The sequence below is a fragment of the Cottoperca gobio genome, chromosome 17 (assembly GCF_900634415.1).
Source record: "Cottoperca gobio chromosome 17, fCotGob3.1, whole genome shotgun sequence".
Taxonomy (NCBI): Eukaryota; Metazoa; Chordata; class Actinopteri; order Perciformes; family Bovichtidae; genus Cottoperca; species Cottoperca gobio.
Genome location: NC_041371.1, coordinates 16,514,610 through 16,538,399, shown reverse-complemented (window position 1 = coordinate 16,538,399; position 23,790 = coordinate 16,514,610). Strand labels below are relative to the sequence as shown.

The 23,790-nt window shown below is 39.4% G+C and overlaps 1 protein-coding gene across 1 annotated transcript in view; it reads right to left on the bottom strand.

Annotated features, from left to right (window-relative positions):
• The window catches only part of astn1 (astrotactin 1), a 345,150-nt gene that overhangs the window by 257,852 nt on the left and 63,508 nt on the right, over positions 1-23,790 (bottom strand). The window contains 3 exon segments of the mRNA XM_029453477.1: positions 1,335-1,477; positions 1,799-2,049; positions 20,618-20,799. Of these exon segments, the coding sequence (XP_029309337.1) occupies positions 1,335-1,477; positions 1,799-2,049; positions 20,618-20,799 (576 nt within the window).

Here is a 23,790-nt window from a genome sequence, read left to right as displayed (position 1 = left end):
TACCTGCAGTTTGATATTTGCATGTGGTGTACTCTGCATCAGTCACACTACTAATGTTCTTACACTGATTTTGAAAACTGCTGAACAAACGGCTCATTTCTATTTGCTGTCGCTTTTTTTTTTTAAGTGTTTTATATTGTGAAACTCAAATTCTATGTCTATCTATGTCCTACATTAATTTAGATGATTACTATATGAGAAAATAAGACGATAGGTTACTTAATTAAAAATTCAATTACTTCTTTGTTTTCACACTGATTATCTAAATTATTGCAACTGTGTTAATGTGATTATAATGTTCACTGCTTAGAAAACAATACACATATCCATATGTCCTCCTCAATACTAGCAAATGTAACCAATTTTGACATACCATCTAATTACTTTTATTACGTTTTTATAAAAAAATAAATGTATGGCTGTGCAGGAGGAAAATAAGTAAGACAAGGGAAAGCTTGTTCCACATAATCTCATTAGTGTGTCATTTAAAATGATTCGAAAAGTTTTATAGGCACAAAAAGAAGAAGCACTTAACTGCCCTGGTCTCACATCCTAGTACAATAATTATATAAACTTTATGCTGACGATGCATTATTTAGCAATATTTCTATGTCAGCATAGCTCAGATGAATAACAGTTGGTTAAAACAAGAAGAAAAAAACAAACCTTTGTCACAAACGGAATTATTTTGTTGTGCACTCGCAAGTTGTGGATACAGGATTGGCATAGCCTCTCAACCTGATTATAATTGACCATATTAACCTTGATTATGACACACACCCCTTTTTCCAAAACTCCTTTTTTGGAAATGTTTTTTTGAAGATCAAATCTTGATGAGACCAGAATGCACCAGTATAGAAAAAATAAACCAGGAAAAAAAAACAGGAAACTGATATAAATCTTGAAAACTTATTCGAAGAGGATAACAATTCAACATTATTAACCACCTTAAAGTTAAAAATAAAGCCGTCAGTGTCACGTTTCACCCCAACTACGATGACTTGGTCTGGTCCCCTGACAAACTCAGTAATTCCAGTATTAACTCTCCCTTTAGCTCTAGTTTACTCTCCAACAACCTTTGAGGGAAAGATGTGGAGATCGGAATTCACCAGCTAGTTAATTTTGTCTGTCTGCTGCTGGGCAGGTGGTTTCCAGTGGGTTTATTATAGTGAGCTTTTTCAATGAAAACAGGTGGTACTCCTTGATTTTGTGATGAGGAAAAGTTATATCTAGTCTACCTGATGTATTGTTGACATTACAAGTTGATTAGTGGAGCTTAAAGGCAGTTTGCTGCTTTTTTTCTTACCTTGCAGTTTTTGCTTCACTCAACTTACCAGGTGTGAGGTCCATATTATTCTTGTCATTACAGCCCTGCAGGGAGTCAAGGGTTCGGGTGACTTGGCTGGCAAATTCCTCGCCACCGTTCATACACTCCCGCTGCAGATGGTGACGCAGGTCGGTAATGTCGTACTCATACCTGGGGATGAGGTAGAGGTTGCGTTACGTCGTGACTCAAAGTGTGACAGGATGTATCGATGAGATGAGGATCATTTTATAATCGTAAGCCTCATAACTCAATCCAGGCTACTACACTTAGAATAATAAGTAATAACTTATAATATAAAACATAACTATCCTAACCTCATGTTGCCAGTGTAAAATGTAGAATAACAAACCATATTTACGTATTATTCGTCTCACTAAGCTAATCTGTTTACATTCAGCTACTGCAGGCACAGAGTTAGACAGTTTCAGAAGAAATAATTTTCATCCCCTTCCACCCGAACCCTACTTGTACCCATCCAAAATTGGCGTCTCCCGGATGCTGAGGGTACCGCTGGAGTTTGGCCCCTGACCCCGGGAGTTCCTCAAGCTCTCCCTGGCCTGGCCTCCCATCAGCACGGAGGGGATGTAGTGGATCTCATTAGCCGCCTCAGCGCTGGCACTCTTCTGGGGCTGAGGGATGCGACGGCGTTTACACCAGCGCCTGCGGGTGTAGAGGATCAGGACCAGGCACAGAATGGACAGCAGAAGGGCGATCATCCCGCCCTGAGGGGAGAAGGTTGGCATTTGGAGTGGAGACAGAAAAAAAAGGGGGAGAAGAGAAAAGAGAGTCAAAGGGGAGAACAGATCAACAGAAATTTGCCAAGTCGAATACGGATCAAAGTCAAAGCCGTCATGCCAACAGCACAATTTAAAAAAAGGTCACAGATGCAATTTAGTGAATAAAACCTACAGTATTTTTAAAATCACAGCAGCTACTGTGCGGTAATTTCACCTCGAAACAAAGTACAGGAAAGATACGCGGATGTTGACTGATTCCTAATAATTTAAGACCATGCGGAATATGAGCCCGGGGTCAGCAGCTATAAACTACAATACCCAGGCAGTTAAAGGTATAGATCCCTTCATTTGTCAAGGAACAATTTGACAAATTGGGAATTACACGCATTTACTTTCTTGCTGAAAGTTAGATACTGTGCCAGCTGCCGAGTAGCCGTACAAAAACTGTGTAAAAGTTACAAGCTGTGGTTTTATGGGGGGTTATGTTCTGAACTTTTTCTTGGACAGGTGCAGTAACTTTCTGGACTCTCCACTGGTTTGCCTGACAAGGTGTGGTGCATGGAGAGATCAAAGAGAGCTCAGCCCGTAGGTCTTTCTACAATAACATTTGACTTTTTCTTTGTCTGGTTTCCCAGCTCACACTGATAAAATGTTGAGATATTATATATATATATATATATATTGATTGTAAAAGCAGACAATGGCAGATATTCATGTCCCACAAGTGGCCTTAACCTGTCCGTAGAGTCAGATGTTAGTTATATTTGTTTGGCTCAGTATCTCAAATATACATCATCAACATCTCTTAAGCTAAAACATAATATCTAATAATAATCTAAAACACTATATTTTAGGGTAAAACTGAAATGTCAGTAATAATCCCTCATTTTAGAGGATAACTGTACTTTTGAACTACATTAAGTCTATGTTGAACCAGTAAATCGGTCTGTAATCTCTGATTGATCATTACAATGAACAGTTTGAGTGGTCATTTTATACTTTTTGTTCTTCCAAATAAGTCTGACTAACCTGGGAGTTTGTTTAAAACTGTGTGATTGACTGCTTGTCTTTATGGCTTAAGGAACAAGTCAAAAAGGAAGACAGCTCTGCTCGCAGCCTGTGAAAATATGGGAGAAAGAAGTCTATTGTGACTTTAAATATCAGCTCCGACACAAACTCCAGGACGCACTGATACCAGATGACTGGGTCAGGTCACACGGCCACGTTCATTTTACTCATTTTCTCTCTGATTTAAATGACTTATGAGCCAGTTTGCGGTGTTGATTGATGCTGGAACATGCACACTAGCACCTGCGGGTGTTGAGGATTGGGCGCGGTCACAAGATGGACAGATGAAGGGCACAGAGCCTGCCCTGAGGACAGGTTAGCAGGGGGGACAGAGACAGAATCAGACAGAAACCAGAGAGAAAATGAGACAGCGAGAGGGAGAGAGTCAAAGAGGGAGCGGAAAAAGGCGAGAACGGTGTCAGAGAATCTTGCCAAGAAGCAGGATATGGATCAAAGTCAAGGCAAGTTTAAAGCACACAGCCTGTGGAAACACAGGGGAGAGACAGCGATTGTCAGTTTGAATATGAGACCATATCTCTGCCATGAATAAAGGGAATCAGAGCGGATATCTTGGCAGTTTCATTCAACTGATTTTATTTTAATCTAATCCCATTATTTGCATTTTTTAGGTAACTCAAAGGGATATTTGAGAGAAAGTGACTGGAAAGATGAGATAACATGCATGCATGATTTTAATTTGGACACACAATGTTACATGTATAGTATGTGCAATTTACTACTTTGTCATTACTAATCTGATGCTCCCAAGCTGAGAACTCAAAATCAGATACGTTGTGCAATTTTGAAAATGTCAAAAAGAGTTATGAAAATGTCACGGTGACAGCACAAAGAGAGAAAGACGGCAGCAATTTGCCACTGGAGAAGGATTTAAAAGAGAGACTGAGTCTCTCTCAGTCAGAAAATCACACAGCCATTTAAAATGAGAAAAACTGAATTGTGCAAGTATTTCTGTCTTTTCTGCCTGTACCGTACTTCTTTACCCTTTTAAATGTGATTTGAGAGATACAAAGCAAAATTATAATTAAAAAAAAGACATCACCAATTGATGCTTAGCAATAGTCTGGCCAAAATAACAGTATTATAATAAGGATGAAGTGAAAACTGATTTGAAAAGACTGAAAGAAAAAACTCACTTAGACTGCATCAGTTCAGTCAAACAAGCACCGTTATAGAAACATAAGCAAACATATTTAAATTAAAATGGATTTTAATCAGTCATTTACATAAAAAAAAAAAAAAAGAACTCACTTTTCAAACATATTGGAAATTCTAAGGCTGAATAAAAAAAGGGGGGCTCAGTTGCTCATATTATTTTAAATTGGCAAAAGTAGAGGCATATTTGCATAAATAGTTTGCTTAATCTGCATAGTCAAGGACATTAACAAATGACACCATGGTACGGCCCAGTTCTGCAGTTAATCTGCATGCACAGTGGTCAAAAAGGAGACCAGAGTAATTTGGTTTGGAAAGATTACAATTCCAGCACTTTGAAAGTCACTGAGGAAGTCCCCTATTCAAATGAAACAGTCACTGTACACTAATCACAACAGCAGGTTACCGACAGTAAAGGACAGCACCTTTTCCAGATGAAAACTGAATTTGGGGAGTATACATTCATATGGTCTTCAATCATCTTGTAAGATGCAATAAAACATTATGAAGCCGAGCTTAATCATTAACGCACCTAATGCTTAAGCTGCAGTAATTAATATGTTTGTTCTAACAATGGGTCAAATGACTAAGCTTGTAGTGACACTTTTCACCTCACTCTACACAGCGTTTTTTTGTCTTTAAGCTCATAGTATTGTTTGTTTGTTTGGTTCAGCCTCACAAGGCTGCAATGAACCCACTGCATGCTATCTGCCTAGCTCCAAAAGACAGACAGACAAAGTTAGCTAACTAGTTAATATAGTAAAGTTAAACATTACGAAGCTGAAGAGACAGATATTTCCCTTCTGAGGACCGAAACAGAGCTAGAAGGAGAAATCAAACTGGAGAGGAACGCAGAGACGCAACAAATGAAAGCTAATGTTGTTCCATGTCTGCTTAACTGCAGTCAATAGTTTGCTTACATGTTAGCAACATAATGCCCATAAAGCAGGGGTGTCCAAACTTTTGTTTACTGAGGGCCACATACTGATAAATATACGAAGGGCTGGGCCACTCAAACTTTTGACGTATATTGCCTATAAAAAAAAATAAAAAATCAAGGGGGGGGGGATGTACAGGGACAGTCTCCCTGGAGCAACTTAGTGTTAAGTACCTTGCTCAGGGGTACAATGGTGGCAGCCTGGTATTGAACTCCCAACCTTCTAGTGTTTTGTTTGGAAGACATACAACTAGACCACTAGGCGATCACCACCCCAAATAAGTTATTCTTATAAGTTAGAACATTTTATCAACTTTAATTGACTGCATTTATTGAAAAATTGAGCTTATTAGCATGAATACTGTGTAATATATGTTTTAACTCTCCTATAGTGGTAACAGCGTTACACTCAGTGGGAGCAGTGATGCTGCGCTTTGGACTGAAGGATGCTGCAGGTCAGGAGTAAGTTTGGTGGTTGAGATACGAAGGACATCACAGAGATGCTGTCGCTCATTTTGGTTCTCAACCTGCTTTTGTTCAGAGTTAACAGAAAATGTTTGCTCAGATATTTGAGTGGGGAAGTGCGCTTGTGTCTCAAAGAGACGGAGCTTCACACAGAATGCTTTCATGTGCGCAGTAGGCTCTTGTTCAGTGTTGAAAGAGTAAGATCAACTAAACAGGTCTGCCAACCATGGAGGGTCCCTCAGCTCATGAAGAGGTCGCTCCTTCTCTTTCAAAAACAGATTGATTTCTGATCTCAGGGAATAAAAACGCTGCAGCACGGAGCCGCGACTCAGCCAGCGCACATCAGAACGGTGGAGTACGTCCCCGTATTCAGCATCGACATCAGACAGGAAAGCTTTACATTCTCTGTGGTAAAGTCCTCATGCTCGAATTATGTTGTGCCCTTTAGACTCCTAAGACCAAGCAGCTCTTCCGTAACGCAAAAGTTATCGTCAACTCCCCGCAAAAAACAATGAACAGCTGTGCGGTGACTGTCGCATCTGTGCTCTCATCACATGCAATCAGTACAAATCTAAAGCACAAACTTTATCTGACACTTGATGTTTTAAAGTTAGCTGACAAGTCAAAACTGTGTTTCTGTGTTAGAACTAAGAAGTACAAAACATTCAAGCGCAAGTTTCTATCTGGGCCATATTCCATTATACTTTTAGAATTTGCTGCGGGCTAATTAAAAATGGACGAGGGCCGCAGTTGGCCGTAGTTTGGACACCCCTGCCCTAAAGTATAAGAAATGGTCAAACTCACTACAAACTAGGCAACAACCTATTCAAGCAAATAGTTTGAAAAAAATGGAAATCCAGGTATTTTTGTCATCTGAAATGTATAGTTGTCATTGTAACCCCCGTGTTCAGTTGTAATTTGACGAGAGATTCAAAGCATGCAGCCAACAGTAGCTGGGTCGCAGTTACATTGAGTGAAACACAATGCTCCCTGTGTAGACATCCGTATTGATTAAAAGTGAAACAAAGGATTAAGAAATGTGTCTGAAAAGCATCCGTTTCAGAGGGAACGAGAGAGAGAGAGAGAGAGAGAGAGAGAGAGAGAGAGAGAGACGCTGGAGCAATGATCTGTCAGGGCTATGTGGGGAGAGGGGGGGCTGTCTTGATTAAAATGCATTTTTAAATCAGTGGTTAACTTCTTAATGTTTCTCTTAAACAGGTATGACTTCCTGTTTGTGCTTTTTCTTATTTGACATTTTTCCACCAAGTTCATGGGTCACTTCTTAATATATACTGTATATATAATACGTTTGTTGTTGGAGAAGAGGTATAATTTGGTTCTTGTTGTTACTAATCTGGTCAAATAAAGAGTGAAATAATTGTTCTAATTTCATATCTGAGCATAACTATTAAAGTGTATATTTAATGTAGAAGCACCATTGTTTCATTCATCCCTGAGCAAACTAGAACAAGATGTCAAAAGTCAAGTACTTCAAATGGTTCTCAATCAAATCTACCTCAGTGACAAATGTGATTCAAACCCATCAACCTGCATTAGCGCTGATGCGTAGAGGGGGCTAATACAGACCAAATGGAAAAAACAGTTTAATGTCAGGCATTACTTGGAATCAAAGTGAGGACTAAGTGGACTGTGTCCTCTTATAGAGCCAATAAAACCAAACCACACATCAGAGCATGCCAGCGCTGCAGCGCCATAATCCACTTACTAACGGATGAGGATGATGTTATAATGGCACTAGTGCTCCTTATGACTTACACTCCTGTCATGTAAGTCCAGAACGGAAGAGAGAAGACATGGCCTTTCTCAATCGGACAGAGCGGGCATGGTATTAGAGCTGAGCTATCAATCTGTCACTTAGTCTCTGGATGCGAGGCATTAAGACGCAGGAAGGCGGAAAGATCGAGACTATCTGACAGCTACACGATAGCAGGAGGAAGTTTCTTGCTTGGAATATAATAATCTTTATCGTAGCCTGAGGGTCGATGATTGGATTTGATAGCGAGTAACAATATTAATGATGGAAATTGACCATTTTCATAATACGCCATCCTCTCATGCATTTGTTATCACGCTAACTCCTGAAGCCAGGGTCAATGTTGTCAAAGTCTAATATTTAATACTTGCACTGAAATGAAATGAAACTTGAGTTATGAGGATTATTAGCAATAGGGTTTATGATCCGGTGCCGATTTTGACATTGGACAGATGTGAAAGTCACAACCCCATTTCACAGACGTCACACAAGGGTTTCTCCGCTGGAAAATGAGTATTAATGACAGAAATGGGTTGAATCATTTGATTCAATTTAGGTGCATTTCATAAAAGCTAATATAGCATGAAGCCATGATAGTGTTTGAGTCTTTGTGGTGAGAATACATTAATGTAAAACCATGTCAATATGTATTCTCTTGGAATTAAATGCAGTCACAAGAGATGGATAGTTAAAGAGCGCAAAAGACATTCAATTAGTTACGAGTTTTTCCGAATGTAGTTCATCATCAGACGTTGTGCTGCCTTTGAAGCTCTTATATGTAGAAATGTTTTATCAGATTATATTTAAGCAGCTTTCATTTTTTTCGGATGGCATACATTATCGCTTGTTAAAACATTTAACATTCCAGGAAAAAATGCTGCAGTCTATGTGAAGTCATGTCCCCTCGAAGCTAGAACAAGCTTCTACTTCGGCACTTAAGCGAGGATGCATGGGTGAAGTTCAGGGACGTTAACGTCCTGGAGGAATGGTAATGTCAGTTGGTTTTCCTAACCATAACACTCTTATTCGCATAGATCCACAGAGACATTTAAATCTATATTTCCAGAAGTATAATTTCTGCATCAGTGTACCCTGGTTGGGACTTTCGTGGGTGGAAAGGGAAGATGTGTGTAATTCTGTCTGCCACCATGTCTTTTTTGATTCTTTCTCTGGGGGGCACAAAAGTTAGAAACTTTCAAACTCTGCACTTTAATCTAAATAGTCTTCTAGATGATAAGTTTAACATTAGATTAGTTCAGTTTTAACAAATGAAATGCCGGAGCTGCGGGTTCCCCGTAAGCTACAACAACAACAACGGAGAGAGAGAGTTGTGTAGAAGACGAGGATAGTGTGTCGGCGCGGCTCCACCATCGTAGGTTATGTGGATAGAAACGCACATTCAACCAACTTGCATTTTGTATTTTGCATCTGATAGCATAAGAGATTATTGTCAGTTGTATGGCCTATTGGGACATGTTTGTACAGTGTAATACAGAAGTGTTTGAATGTATCCTTATTTTTATAATGAAAACAGTTTTCCAAAGTTGCCAGTGGGCAAAATACTACTGCAAGAGGATGTTTTTCCATCTTTGACATTTGCACTTCGGTCTGTTCAAAATAAATGTAAAAGAAACCCATTAGTGACTCATGAAAAACAACCATTTAAGAACCAAACCTTGACTTCTGTGTACCATTACACCCCTAACAGTTACACATAACCACAGTCCACATAAAATACAGCTATGATGTCACAGACTGGTAGATATACCTTTGTTGCACCAGGCGGTTCATACGGCTGCTACTCACAGCCTTTCTAGTTCAAATGGAAATGTGAAGCGCGAACATTTACATGCATAGAGTGACCCAGCTATTGGCCGACTGACATTAAGGACTTAAAAGGAACTGATGAAGTGACACAATGAGATTGAGTATCCTGGGTGTAATGAATAGACCAGTTAACAGACTTTTTTCTGTTAACCTGGAAGAAAGTGTTCACAGCTTGAACCTTTACTGAAAAGGTTTGTCCCCCGGCTGCTTTCTGCCTCTTTCAACGGCCAACAGAAGGCTGATTCTACAGGGGAAGCAAATAATGATCCAGTTGTAATAGTGAGACTTCAAAATGTACCTATAACACTGCTGGAGTGTTGAAGGTCAAACGTAGGAAGATTTCTCCGTAATGTTTTTAATATTAAAGCAGGCCACGCATCTCAGCCAGGTTATTGATACGGAGTACATTATTATTATAATTATAATAATCTCCCCCCCTTAAGTTAATTGGCAACAATAGCAAAAAATGAAAAGGATAGAAAAGTAAAACTGGTAACGAGGTGCGAAGTGGGCCGAATGACAAAAATCTAAATCAGTAGATAAATTACACAGCAAAAATAACACTATGTAATAATATGTAGCATTACATTACAAATAAGCACTTAGGTTTACTAAGCACCAGGCTCCTTAAACACAGCTGTAGAAAACAAAACATTTTTCATTGCATAACAAAAGAAAAAATATGATCAGAACACTTAATGCGTTTCCTCTGACGTGTGTGTGTGTGTGTGTGTGTGTGTGTGTGTGTGTGTGTGTGTGTGTGTGTGTGTGTGTGTGTGTGTGTGTGTGTGTGTGTGTGAAGGGGATTGATCTCTTAAAAAACAGCTTGAAGACCCCAAGGAGGCCTGCTTGAAAATGATAACATATGGTAAGCAGTCCTACTGCCAGCCAAGTACGCAAAACATTAAAAGATTGGGATAGTTCATTCGTTCGTTATGTTTGTATATGTAAATGTAGGGAAGAAAATAAATGTGTGGATCAATCATCAATAATGTATTCTCTGTTTCTGCAACTTTGGGATTAAATGGAGGCAAACTACATTTTTACGTAGTATAATCTTTGAAAACTATGACCTTTGAAATGACATGTATGTTATAAGCCTAATTATTAAAACAACTGTGCAAAAGTATCCAATATACTTTTTCCAGGAATAAATATATATATATTTATATAAATATATTTCTATAAATTATATATTTCTATAAATTATATATATATAAATTATATATATACATATATTTATATAAATTATATATTTATATAAATTATATATATATATAAATATATTTATATAAATTATATTTATTTATATAAATTGTATTTATATATAAATATATATATAAATATATTTATATAAATTATATTTATTTATATAAATTATATTTATATATAAATATATATATATATATATATATATATATATATATATATATATTTAAATAATATAACTCAAGAATATTTAGAGGACTTTGCAGAACACATTTCTATTTGAATGTACACTGGACAATGGCTACAGTAGGTAGAAGTCATGAATGCTGCTGCACCTCAACTCCAGGTGGCTCCAATTTATTTATGTTGTTTCTAGAAAAAAAAAAAAGATCTGATAAATTACCCACCTCATCCGCAGTATCTTTTGTTTTATTCATCACAAGCAGCGCTCAAGTTTTTCAGATAGTTTCTAATAATATTTGTATAGTGTCCTACATTATCTTGTCTTTATTGATTTGTTACAGCAGGCAGCTTTAAACCAGAAAAAGCCTCTCCGGCATGAAATAATGTTCACATCAGCAAAAGGTCCACTTTTGTCATGAGTGGCGTCTTCGTGCTGTCATTGTAATTATCTTTATGACAAAGTGTTACAAGTATCCCCATAATGCTCCTTTCCTGAGATTAAATATGTATACGTTTGTCTAATCATGTTTTTTTTCTAATTGCTTGATTGAGTATTGAATTCAGCTCCATAAACTATAGCATCAACATGTGATTTACATGATGTTAACACCAATTATGTTTATGTTTTTTATGTGATCGTCTCTTTCGTGTTGAATTACGCTTCATCGCACCATTAATGTATGCTGTATTTAATATGTGCCTGGTTTCTGCATATGTATGTGTTTAATTCATCATGTTCTGAATCTCACTTGGCACAAATGTTTAACCCGTTCGAGCGGATATCGTTCCCAAAGTATCATCTGCACAAATCCAAAACTCATTTCTGCACTTGTTCAGGTGTGACTAATGTATTTGTGGCAGAGCATGAGAGGTGGCAATTTACCACGTTTCTAGAAATACTGTGAACATTTTAAATATGAGTGAGAATGCGAGGGAAATAATAGCTTAGGTGTGTTAGGTGCATAAAACCTTTTTTTCCTCATATTCAATTGCAGTTAGTGTAGGGAATTGTGATAATGACTGAGTCACTGGGTTCATATAAAACGGAACATATTGTCCCGAGGAACATAATAATGCCATGCATATTTGAAAAAGACACTTGGCTTGTATGTTACGTATAGAACCATTCTATAGCGACTCCTAATTATGTTATCTGAACCGGCAGAATTGGAAAAGCAGAACCAAGTCAGACAAAAGAAAAATGTCAAAAGAAAGATTCCCTTTGTATTCTATTGTACGAGTGGCCATGAAGAAAAACATTAATCAGGCACCTATGGCAGTAGCTGGAAAATGAAAAAAAAATATTGTGAAAAGCAACATTTGTACTGACAGCCAAAGTTGCCTCTGCATTTCGTGTCATTTTTTAGTCAGGGGTGTTTGTAAAATAAATACATTTGAAGCTGAACGTCTTTCAAAGTGGTTAGTTTTCCTTTTAGTATGAAGCCAGTGCAATGTCCTGTACATTTGCAAAGGGGAAAATAAACTATCCGAGCAGCATGTAAACATTTCTGCTCCCGTGTACGTCTGATTTATTGAAAGCATGCAGTCTGCTTAAAAAAAAAAAAAAAAGACAATGCCCCTCGCTTAAATCCCAACACAGAGGAAATGATTTGATGCTGACGCCATAGTAAGTCCGACCGCCTTTCCCTCCGGGCTCACTGAGACACAGTTGATGCACAACCAACACAGACACGAAAGCAAAAAAAAAAAAGTGGTATATCACAGAAATCATGGCTTAGTTGTTTGGTCCTGTGACCTCGCTGTTCATTTTCAGAAGACTATGTTTGTCTAATTTGAGCTCCATTACTGTATACATCTAGAAATAGATGAAAGATGGGAGTGCTGTGAGAACAGTGCACTTCAGTCAGCTCGGCTAAAAAGGGAAGCTTCAGTTCTTGATCTGGGGAAAGAAAAGGAAACCGGAGCATCTAAGTTCAAAATACTCCCGAGTGAACATTACTCTGGGGCTGCGAACGAGCTGAAAGCGGTCATATTATCACCTTATAGTTATTTAAAGGTGAACTTTTTAGAGAACTAATGCTTATTTAGACATCCAGCAGCAAACACAGAGAGACATTAGGACACAAAGTCATGTTTCTGGCCAGATACAAAAATAAAGTATGAGAAAAATGTTCGGCTCTTTAGATGCGAAATATTCCACTTTGTTCAGCAGCTACTGGCTAACTGTGTCTCTGCTGTTTGGTGCAGAGGACTGTAGGTTGTGTACAGTGGGTTCATCCGAGTGGTTTTGCTGGAAACAGCTGCCTGCTGCTCTTGGAACCAAGGTTGAAGACAATGGAATTTGGGGGCCAAAACAATGATCGAGAACAGTAGTCGGGAACCAATGGCTCGCAGACAATTTTGAGCTGACATTTTTTATCATAATTAACAAGTAATAAATAGTTATATTGTGCCATTTTAAAGTAGCAGAGGATTTTATTTTAGTTCTCCCCTCTCCTTTCCTCCGCTCTCTCCGTCTCTGGCTGTAGGTTAAGGTGTGTTCATACGTGTGTGTCGGCAGCGGAGCCCCGCCCTTCGCGAAACTGCACAAAGCAAGCAGTAGACCGGGGGGGTCAAACTCAATCACAGAGAGGACCAACATTAAAAACTGGGACTACGTCGAGGGCCAAACACGGTCCACATTTATTGAACAGGATACACATATTGGATAAAGTGCAAAAAGATATGAAACATATTTAAGTCAACTGCAAACGGATTGCTGAGCAGTTCAATTTAAATATCTGAGCAGCAAATGGTCTCAGTTGATCAGCAGAATGCTGTCGGGAACACAGAGGTGGAGATGTTTGTCAGTGTTTGGAAACACGTAGTGACCAAAGTTTCCTTCTGCATCCGAGTCTCCCACAGGCAGCTCGGCTTGGAAAGCTCTCACTGCATCACACATGTCTGTGATCACACGGCCCTGAAGCTGCAGGTTTAACAGTGAGATGCTTCAGTTATGTCGCACAAACAGTCCAGCTCACATAGTCCCAGAGGATCTGTGGTGTGTTTCCCTTTGCTTCCAAAAACGGCCAGATTTCCTCACGCAACTCGAAAAATCTATTCAGCACTTTCCCTCGACTGAGCCATCGCACCGCCATGTTCAGAATGTATCTCCTCAGGAAAAGACTTACATTGACTCTTATAAAGTTTCCTGTCTGTGTTACGGTGCTTATTACATGTTCCATCTCCAGAGCTTTACAACACAGCGCTTCCTGGTGTGTGATGCGGTGATACACCGTCAGCTCACCTGCACAGTTCTCCTGCTGCATCTTCTCCCGCATCCTCCCCACTAATCCGCTCTTTTCATCAAATTGCAGGCGCTCCACCTGTCGTCAGTCCCGTCAGTTTGTCCCAGGGCACTTTCATTTCATTCACACATTTAGATACTTCCTCAAATGTATTTTCCCGTGGTTGTGCCATGCATTGCTTTAATTACCAAAACCGGCGAGCCAGTTATGACAGACATATGATATTTTCTCACGGGCCGGATATATTGCCTTGAGTTTGACACCCGTGCAGTACACACTGAAACTTGCACATAAATGAGATAAATAACATAAGCGTTTAGTTTATTTAATAAAAGAGCACATGTTCAATGAAAAACTGATACCGCTTTTAGTACTCGGAGACGTGTTATTCTTAAAAAATGAGCGCATAAAGTTGCATTCAAATGAATAAATATATGGCTCTCAAGGAAATACATAAAAAGATATTTGGCTTTTATGTCTCTCCCACCCAAAAAGGTTCCCGACCCCTGAGCTAGAAGATGCTAATATTGCCCATAGAGCTAAGAGGAAAGTCAGAGTTGCTGCTGACCACATCTATTTGTTCAGCAATTCAAATAGGTCTGCTGTTATGCCCATTGAAAGCTATTTAAGACAGTTGAAAAAAGTAGGTTAGGTTTTCTTTAAATGTCAGGAAAATGTATCCCAAGTTTTAAGGAATGGGTGCTTCCCCGTAGCGACCTACCTAGCTACATCTATGAAAACTTGCAACAGAAAAATTACACATTGTAATTACAAGATTGATACAAAAGGTATTAACATAAAACAACATAGTCATTTGATGCAATGTTAATAGAGAAATATGTATTAGTGCAGCTTTAATGAAATAAAGTGTATTTTCTTCTTTGCTAAAACTGATTTTTCATTCTATTGTTTTATTTTTTGTTGAAAGACCTCGCCATGTTAATCTGTTGTCTGCATCAGAGATTCAGCAGCACTACAAAAGGTTCCAGGAACTTGGGCTGTGTGCCTCTTGCAAAGCCCATAGGGAAGCTATGGATTGGTTTGTCTCACTCTGCAAGGCTTTTGAAAAACAAGCCATGTTGTGATGCTCACAGAGCGGCTCTGGAGGCTGGGATTCAGCCGGGGCTGCTGCTTTACAAGTGGTCAGGGCCGCATTGATTTTCGGTTTATATGATCAATGCCATCAACACGGGTTTTAGGAGAGTCACCACATGCATGTCAATATCCCACGAGCCATGCTGTGTCACAATGACCATCTCCCCCGTAACCTGTGTGTGTGTGTGTGTGTGTGTGTGTGTGTGTGTGTGTGTGTGTGTGTGTGTGTGTGTGTGTGTGTGTGTGTGTGTTCTTCAATGCTATCATTTTATTTTAGTCCCAGCCGTGGGGCGGGGTACAAATGTATATATTTTATTTTAACAGAATAAATGTAAAGTTTTTTTTGTTATGAAAAAAATTAATCCTTTTTTGGCCTCTTGTCAATTTTTCATAGGACGAGTAGGGTTGCATCAGATGGCCTTGAGACAATTTAACATCCTGCCTACTACCCCCGTATCCTTTCCATAGTTGTGTACATCCATAAGATCAAAAAGACCCTGATGACATCTTTCAAATTGTACTTTTAATGAACAAAATATATATATGGGGTTTTCCTCTAAATGTAATGCTCTGAGACATCTGACATGCGAATCTGGGAGCTATAACTTAATAAAACAGAAAGGCACTGGAAGGCCCAGAGGAAGCATGTCATAACATAAACCCTGTTGGTTCCAGTCATGTTATACTGCAGAGCTGACTTTCATTTCTTGCTTCATCTGTCATCAAAGCATTAGAGCACTTGTGCTGGAACCATCCTTCTTTTTGGTGCGGCTCACGCGGTGGAGACGAGGTTGTCTGGCTCAGGTCCTAGCAGTTTGACGAAAACTGCTTGACATCTTCCCAGATCCATATACTTTATAATATACTTTATTTGTCTCCCCCTGCAGTGCCCAGGAGGTGAACTGGCATCCCTCCAGCTGCCAGTTCACACTCTGTACTTGGTCCGTGCGGGGACTTGAACCGGCTACCCTCCAGCTGCCCAAGCCAAGTCCCTGCAGACTGCCAAATTCAATGTATAATTCTGTCATTGTCTATACTGTCATTTCTTTTTTTTACCGGTATGTTGGTTATTCTGTACACAACATCTATTGCATGTATATCTCTTCAGGGAGAGGGATCCCTGCTCAGTTGCTCTTCCTGAAGTTTCTCACATGTCTTTCCCTGATAAAAGTTTTTTTCCAAAGAGGGTCCAAGGACAGAGGGTGTAGTATGTTGTACAGATTGTAAAATCCCTTTGGATATTGGGCTGTATAAATAAAATGGACTTGGACTCGCTTTAAAGCACGTATGAAAATGTTTAATTAAATCCATATTCCATCTTTGCACAATGGAAAATGTACAATGTAGAGCTGTTAATCTTCCCAAAAAAAAGCTCTCATTTCTTGGAACAAAAAGAAGTCACATTCAGCTAACCGCCATTTTACATTTAGTTCTGTAAATTATACAACTTAACATCTAAGTGCTATTCCGAACATTTTCCTCACTGCAAGGAATTCCTGAATCTTTCATACACCTATATATATTTTATATGTATTCAAATAGTAAAGACATGATCTCCACATCCTTAATGGTAAGTACTTTAAAACCAGGGTTAAATATCATGTCAGCGTTTGTAGTTTTCAGATTTGTTTGTGAGATGTCCTCATGATTTTGATACAGAGCTCAGCCTAAACCAGTATTCAGTATGTCTCTTTCAAAACACATGTGCCATTGCAAATTAGCAAAAGTTTTTAGTGATAAACATATTTTTTAGGAGACAGAATTGCACGTACAAATGTCTAAAAAGGAATATGGTCCTAAATCTTAAGCAACTTAAAGGCCCTGTCACACAAACCGTATGGCGGAAATGTGTATGAAAAATAGCTCACAATTTGTCAGAGTCCGAATACGTCCAACTTTTCATCGGATCGGAAAAGTGAACATATACAGATACGCATGTCTAATCTATTGATAGCTACAACACCGCTGTGGAAAATTTGGACGTATTTGGACTCTGAGCTAATTTTCATATACGGCGGCATACGTTTCTGCCATACGGATATGTGCGACAGGGCCTTTACATCTAGAACATAGAACTGTACTTATATATGTTAATCTTTTGTTGTAATGTCTCCTCCGGCCAGTAGCAGCTCTCGTCTTCTTTTTGCCTTTTGTACTTGAAAGCAGAGAATCGATTTTTTAGTAAAGAATTTGTGTATTTTCTCTTTTGCAATGAACACTATGAAATGGGACCAGGATCAATAAAGTGTGTAATAAAGTGACAGTACATATCATTTACTAACTCAGAAAATGTAGTTCCTCCCTAATTGACATTACGTCGGAGGTTTCTTTTTCAGGAAGTACAAAGCAGACACGATACGGCTCTGAAGGACTCAACTGCTCACCTTTTGGGTCTGTTCACCATTCAGCACAATGGATAATGTGAATAGTTATTTGGGTGATTTAATCTCTTCATTTGTTAACTTTTTGTCGTTGGATGTCAACATTTTTGTTTGGTTTGAGTTTCACTATGATGCATGTAGAAACTAAAAGTTGCTTGATGAATCACAAAATATCCAATCAAACCCCGAAGCTTGAAAAACCATATTAATCTTTCATATGATGTAATTGACTTTTGGTTTGGATACCTCGGTACTGTAAGTGAAGATTGAATTGATCCATTGAGGCCCTGTGGCAAAACCGCAGCTGATTGGAAATTAAAACGGGGAGAATTGTGCATAGCAATGACACACTGGAGCTTAAGAGTCTCAATAGATAATCATTGAATATTTGATGTCGTTTTAAATGTATGGTGGTTACGTATAGATTTGGCCTCGAGTGTTGGGATTTACTTTGTGGTCGCCTCTGCCTGTAGTGTTCACGCTGAAGTTGAGGATATGCTTTTGAACTGCCAGTGCCTCACCGGGTAATGGTACACTTACACAAGGTGAGCCATCTATTATGGATGACCATCCGCGGCCAGTGGAGGACACTGTGGTCACCTTGTTGGATAGGAATGCACAGGGAGAAGCTTTGAACCCTCCATGAAGGAAACTCCACCTTTAGAATAGTGTCTTAAAAACTAAAGTATAACTGTTGAATATTGCTCACTTCTTGGTTCAAATTTTCTTCAATACTTCCTTTGAAAAAATTGATTAAAAAGAAATTTCAATTCTCAGGTAAGATTATAGCCTGGCTGGAGGACCAGGCGCTTTTCTGGCCTCAGACCCCAACTGTGGTGCAGTTCATTGAACCTGATTCCCTTTTAGGATTAGGCCCATAATAAGTCTGGCTTGCCTTCAAGCCTAAAAATGCTGGAGTCCCAACTCATCCATAAGGCATAAACAGTCTCATGGTGGGTACGGTGGCCAGGCAATGAACTGTGGCAGATTAGACGTTATGCTTCCTGGCTGAGCCGACCTGGCTGGGATGTGTCCATTCCATGTGTCCGATAAAAAACATGTGTAAAAATACAATTCTTGAGATAAATGGGAGCCATTTTTTATAATAAAACTGATTAAATGCCTCTGCTCTCATAACCATTTGTCAATTTACATGGTAGCGCTAGTATTTATTGCCAAACCTGACATCCTCAAAATTAAATTATACAGTGTGACATGCAACTACGATTTTATTAGACTCATCTCACACAGCGTGACATGCAATACATTTGAAAGTGTTGATAAAAAGGCAACTTCAGACAGGTTGGTGCCTTGCTGTTGCGATTTCGCCAGATCTCAGCAATTACTATGGCGGGTACAATGTTAAAATTAAACTCAATTAGAAACTGGAATTACCCTAAATTTCCTCCCTGCCGCTTATTGGATAGGCATACAGTATACCAGAAAGGTTTTGAGAGACGTTGGCCAGACCTCAAGCAATTGAGACATTCACAGCTGTATCCCAGACTCCTACCTGTGATGCCTGCTGCTGTCCTGCAGTCTCCCAAGACACACAATGGAAAGAGGTCCGATGACAGGTGTGAGCTTGAGCTAAAAAAGCCCGTAAAGCAGCCTTCACAGGACCCTTTTTTGTATCCACACGGAGCTGAACAAGTGACACGGCTTTGGATTTATAGGTCGGGGCCTCCAGCAGGGTGGCAAGCTGCAGCGGGGCCTGGGCAGCGCAGCGGCAACACTGCTTCCATCTGTTGTCACGGTCTGCTCATATCTGCATGCTAATCCTTCTCTACCCACACCTTCATGAAAACACCCTTGTGGCAGCGCTACTGCCCCAGCTCTTTCAGGATGAGGAGTTAACAAAGCAGGGAGCACAAACACACAGACCTGTGGTTGATGGGATGTGCAATGCAGAGAGAGCGGGGGGTAGAAATGTGAAATATCAAAGTAGTAGGTAGCAGAACCTCAGCACTAGCTATCTGACTTCCGCATACAAATGTTGTCACGGCCAGTAGATCGGCTTGATGTTTGCTAATAAAACTAAAAACTTGAAGCGAGTAGTCAAGGACAGTTACTTCTTTCAAGGTCTCAAGGTCGGTGACATTCAGCGCGGCTCCCTACCTCCGTTCAGCAGATGTAGCTTCTGGCAAAAGTCTTCTCAAGCTGACTAATCATTTGTGTATGCAGCTATAATATGCTTTCAATGTCTGAAAATACATATCATCCATCAAAGCACGGCGGTTGTAATGTCTTTGGGCTGGGAAAGGGCACTGGGAGTAGGTGTGGCATATCTAAGATCTAATAAATATACATTTCCTCAGGCAAGAAGAGAAAGCTGCGAGATCTAAGGATTCATTTCCTTCTCTGCCGACATAGCAGATAAGGTTTGATACAGTGCAGGCATGCAAATATCTACATTCTGCAATCGAAATGTAGAACTTTATAAATGTATGTTCCACACAGAAGTACAGAATGTTTCTCTACCTGCAGTCTGTACAATGTCTCAGTGACATAAAAAGGGTAAAAGTATACGTATAGTTTTGTTTTATGAACTAGGAAGCCTACTGCTACACAGGTGGAACGTTTCCGTGCCGTTAACTCCAGATGTGTCTATTTGAAAGAAATCTGCCAGTTGAGTGACAGTCAAAACTTATAAAAAAAAAAAGCTCTGCCACTAAGATATTATGTATTCATATTTGGACAATGAAGAGTTTATATACCAGTGAGACGTGTAAGACAGACTTTTTGTAAATGAAGCATTTTTGCAGCCATTGAACCATGACAAACATCAGCAGGATTTATCTGCTTCCTGAAGCCTTTACACTGAAAAGATTGAAGTGCACAGTCAGCTGTTTCACATGGAATACACAGGGAATCAAAAACAAGAGCAAGGGGTTTATCCTATCTCAAAGATAATATCTCTGACCAAGTTTCAGCTTCAGGGAAAATAACGTAACACTAAAATAAAATAAAAATAGTTCTATATTTAAAATCCATATCCATCCCAATGAAACATTAAGAGAAAAAAGCAATGTCTTTCTTTTATCATTTTAATTTTGCAAATGAAAGATTTTGGCCAATTAAAAAAGTTACTTTGGCTGCATGTCAAAATAAAAGATATTGGAATATTAGACTTCAGAACAGTTTTAATTTTAGCGGCTTTGTGAACTGTCAGCCCCAGAGCAGAATGTTTTACCATGACAGAGATGTGCAGGATGCGGAGCTCCTCCTTCGCAGAATCATTGGCCGGGTCTTTAGTCGGCTCCGGGAGGTTCAGGCTGCCGTCCTGGTGGTGGATGTGGAAGAGCAAAGTGCCGTTCTCCAGCCACTGCTGCCTCCAGCGCACCAGAGGGATGTCCTCTGAATTCCCAGAGATCTCTGCCAGAGACAACAGATAAACAAAAGGGGACAAAATGAGGCCGTCTGCTGACAACATCACAAAAGAAGATCCACTGGAATTTGAGAAATTTACGAGAAAAGGTGGTAAATGGACAGCAGTTATATAGCACTTTTCCAATCTTGACAATTTTGCCAAACACATGTCAGCATTCACCCATTCACACACATTCATACAGAGTCAGAGGCCCCATACAAGGTGCACATCAGCTCGTCAGTAGTGATAAACCTTCATACACACACACACCGTTTGCCATCGGGAGCAATTTGGGGTTCAGTATCTTGCCCAAGGATACTTCGACATGTTGACTGCAGGGGACGGCGATCGGTTTGATCTTAATAAATAACAGTTACCATTTGAAATGTGAGACAATCAAGTTTGTGCTGTTAATTTTAACAATTTATTCCAAATTGCAGACTGTTCTGAAGAAATGTCATTGTAACTTTCGTCCAGACTCAACAGCTGGATTAACCCACAATTTTGTACTGACATTCATGTTTTTCTGAGGACAAATCCTCAGGATTTTGGTGATCCCTGATATCTCCTCTAGTGCCATCAAAATGTTGACATTTTTGGTTTTCATTAAAATACATAAACAACTATGGATTGCCTTGACATTTGGTAAAGATAACCATGTTCCCTTGATGATGAATCAGGGCTCTAGACCCTAAATGGTTGCATGTCCCCCTCCATCCCCGCCTCCAAAGATTCAAAAGACTTAAAAGTCAGTGTTCAGCAGTCGCGAGCTACTAGGTAAGTTAGTCTGGAGCCCTGTGAATCTTATAGACTTTGACAATCCCTTGACTTTTAAAATGGTGCCATCTGCATGTCAAAGCCTTCACTTATCCAGTACTATACATCAACATCGACTGGAAGAATTGGCATAAATGCTCTACAGACATTCACGGTTCCCAGACGATGCATCGTAATGACTTTGGTGATCCTCCGACTTTTCAACTAGCATCACCACTGAGGTTTTGCTACAAGGTCAGCTGTACTCTATTGTGTTAGCAGACTAACACTTGGTAATCAGAACTGAAAACAAACATAGATTGTAAGAAGGGTTTCCATCATATCTGCTGAAAATGTTAACATTGACTTTTGGGGCATGCCAGTATGCTGATCTTATCATTTAACCTCAAAGTTATGTTTTCTGTTATTGTCAGCAGTCATTGAAACAGAACAGTCCAATGATTATGATACAAGTTTCTTAGGTTTAGGGGCTGGCTGGGGGGGTAAAAATAAATGGTGTTTGCATTTCATGGGTAGTCATTGCCAGCCATTCCCTGCCCTTACATGAAACCGCTTTATCAGCTGCAAGAGCGTCTATCCATGTTAGGAGGAACACAAATCCCAGGAAATAATTAATCTCAAAAGATAAAAATGATTAAACAGTGATTTATGGAAACAGTGGAGCATAAAATACATTGTGCTTCGTGTCATAGTTCAGTTCCTCAGACACTGCACTTCTTGCTGTTTGAAATATTAGTGATGAACGTCAGAACACACAGTGCAGAAATGGAAAAAACATTATAAAAAGGCATGAGAGAGCTTTATGGGTGATTCTCTGTTATGCAAGTCTGAAGAGTAGCAAAGATGCACCAGGCTTATAAGTCATGAGGTAAGAGCGCTGACTGGAAGAAGAGATAAATAGAAACAGAGATCACAGAAAGTGCAACCGGAAATCTAGACTGAATCCTGTCTCCAACTCTACACACAGGCCGCTCCAATAGGCTGCTGCTGGAAACGGAATACATGTTCTTGGCCAGGTTTTGTGGTTTAGCTGGACTTACCCAGCAAGCAATGATGTAGTTATTTGTTGGTCAAAAGTTGTTTGGATAACTAGGTTAAAACGGGGATAAATTTGGGTCATGTATAACACCTTAAGTCACTATATTTCAATGTAATTAGGACTTAACGCTACATTAAAATGTAGTAATCGAAATGCTGTTGAAACAATGGTTATATGAAGCATAGGAATACATTTTCAAACAAATGTGGTCTACAATCAACACTAACTATTCTAATTGCTAAAATGGGTATCAAAAGTATTTCAACCAAGGCTATAACGTTCATAATGGTGTGTATGTTTTCTCAGTTTTGCATACAAAGTTTTGTACCCGGAACGCCGTTAGTCTCAAACCCTTAGCCTCGCTACCTGCAGTACTGTAGAAAAACAACACATGACAGCCCTACTACACAGTGTGTACATAACAAACTACTAGTAAATATGTTAAATAGATCTTAAGAGCTCTCATTCAACACTGGACTTCCTTGGGTCCTCAGGAATGCGCCCGCCAAGTGTGACGTCTATCGGAAGGATAAGGGAGCGGTTGTTGAGAAATCGAAGGACAGACAGAGACTCCTATTAGATAGCTATTCTGTGTATTGAATTTTATTTTATTACTGGTGTATGGTTTTCATTGTTGGTAGCTGAGGCCCTCCTTCCTTTTCACGTTTCTAATTAGGAAGTAGCATATCAGATCAGGTCGTCTTTAATGCACATCCGTACACCGTTTATGGATTACTTTGGACTCTCTGCCATGAAATAGACTTTTACACTAATTGCTAGCATGACCCAATGTTGTACACAAATCTATCACCCACATATATTGTAACAGCTCTACCGGAATACAAGCTATCAAATAATTTAGGGCATTTTACACACAGATGTCACAATGAACTGAATAGAGAAGCTGTGCAAGCACAATGCAGAGCAGAAAGGGATGGTGGGGGTGCATTGAAAGGACAGTCCTTTAGCGAATAGTCCATTATTGATCAAAGTCCATACTTGCTGGTTTATTCGTGCTGTGGCGCAGCGATGGTTGCAGGGAGAAATCAAGGCCTGTAAATAATAATGAGGATTAGGCCTGATCAAAGGGAAAAGCCTAGAACTGAGTGAATCCTGCAGTAAGTTAAGGCACTTGTGTCAGCATGGGAGAGGAAAATTAGGATGGGAACAACAAGGACTG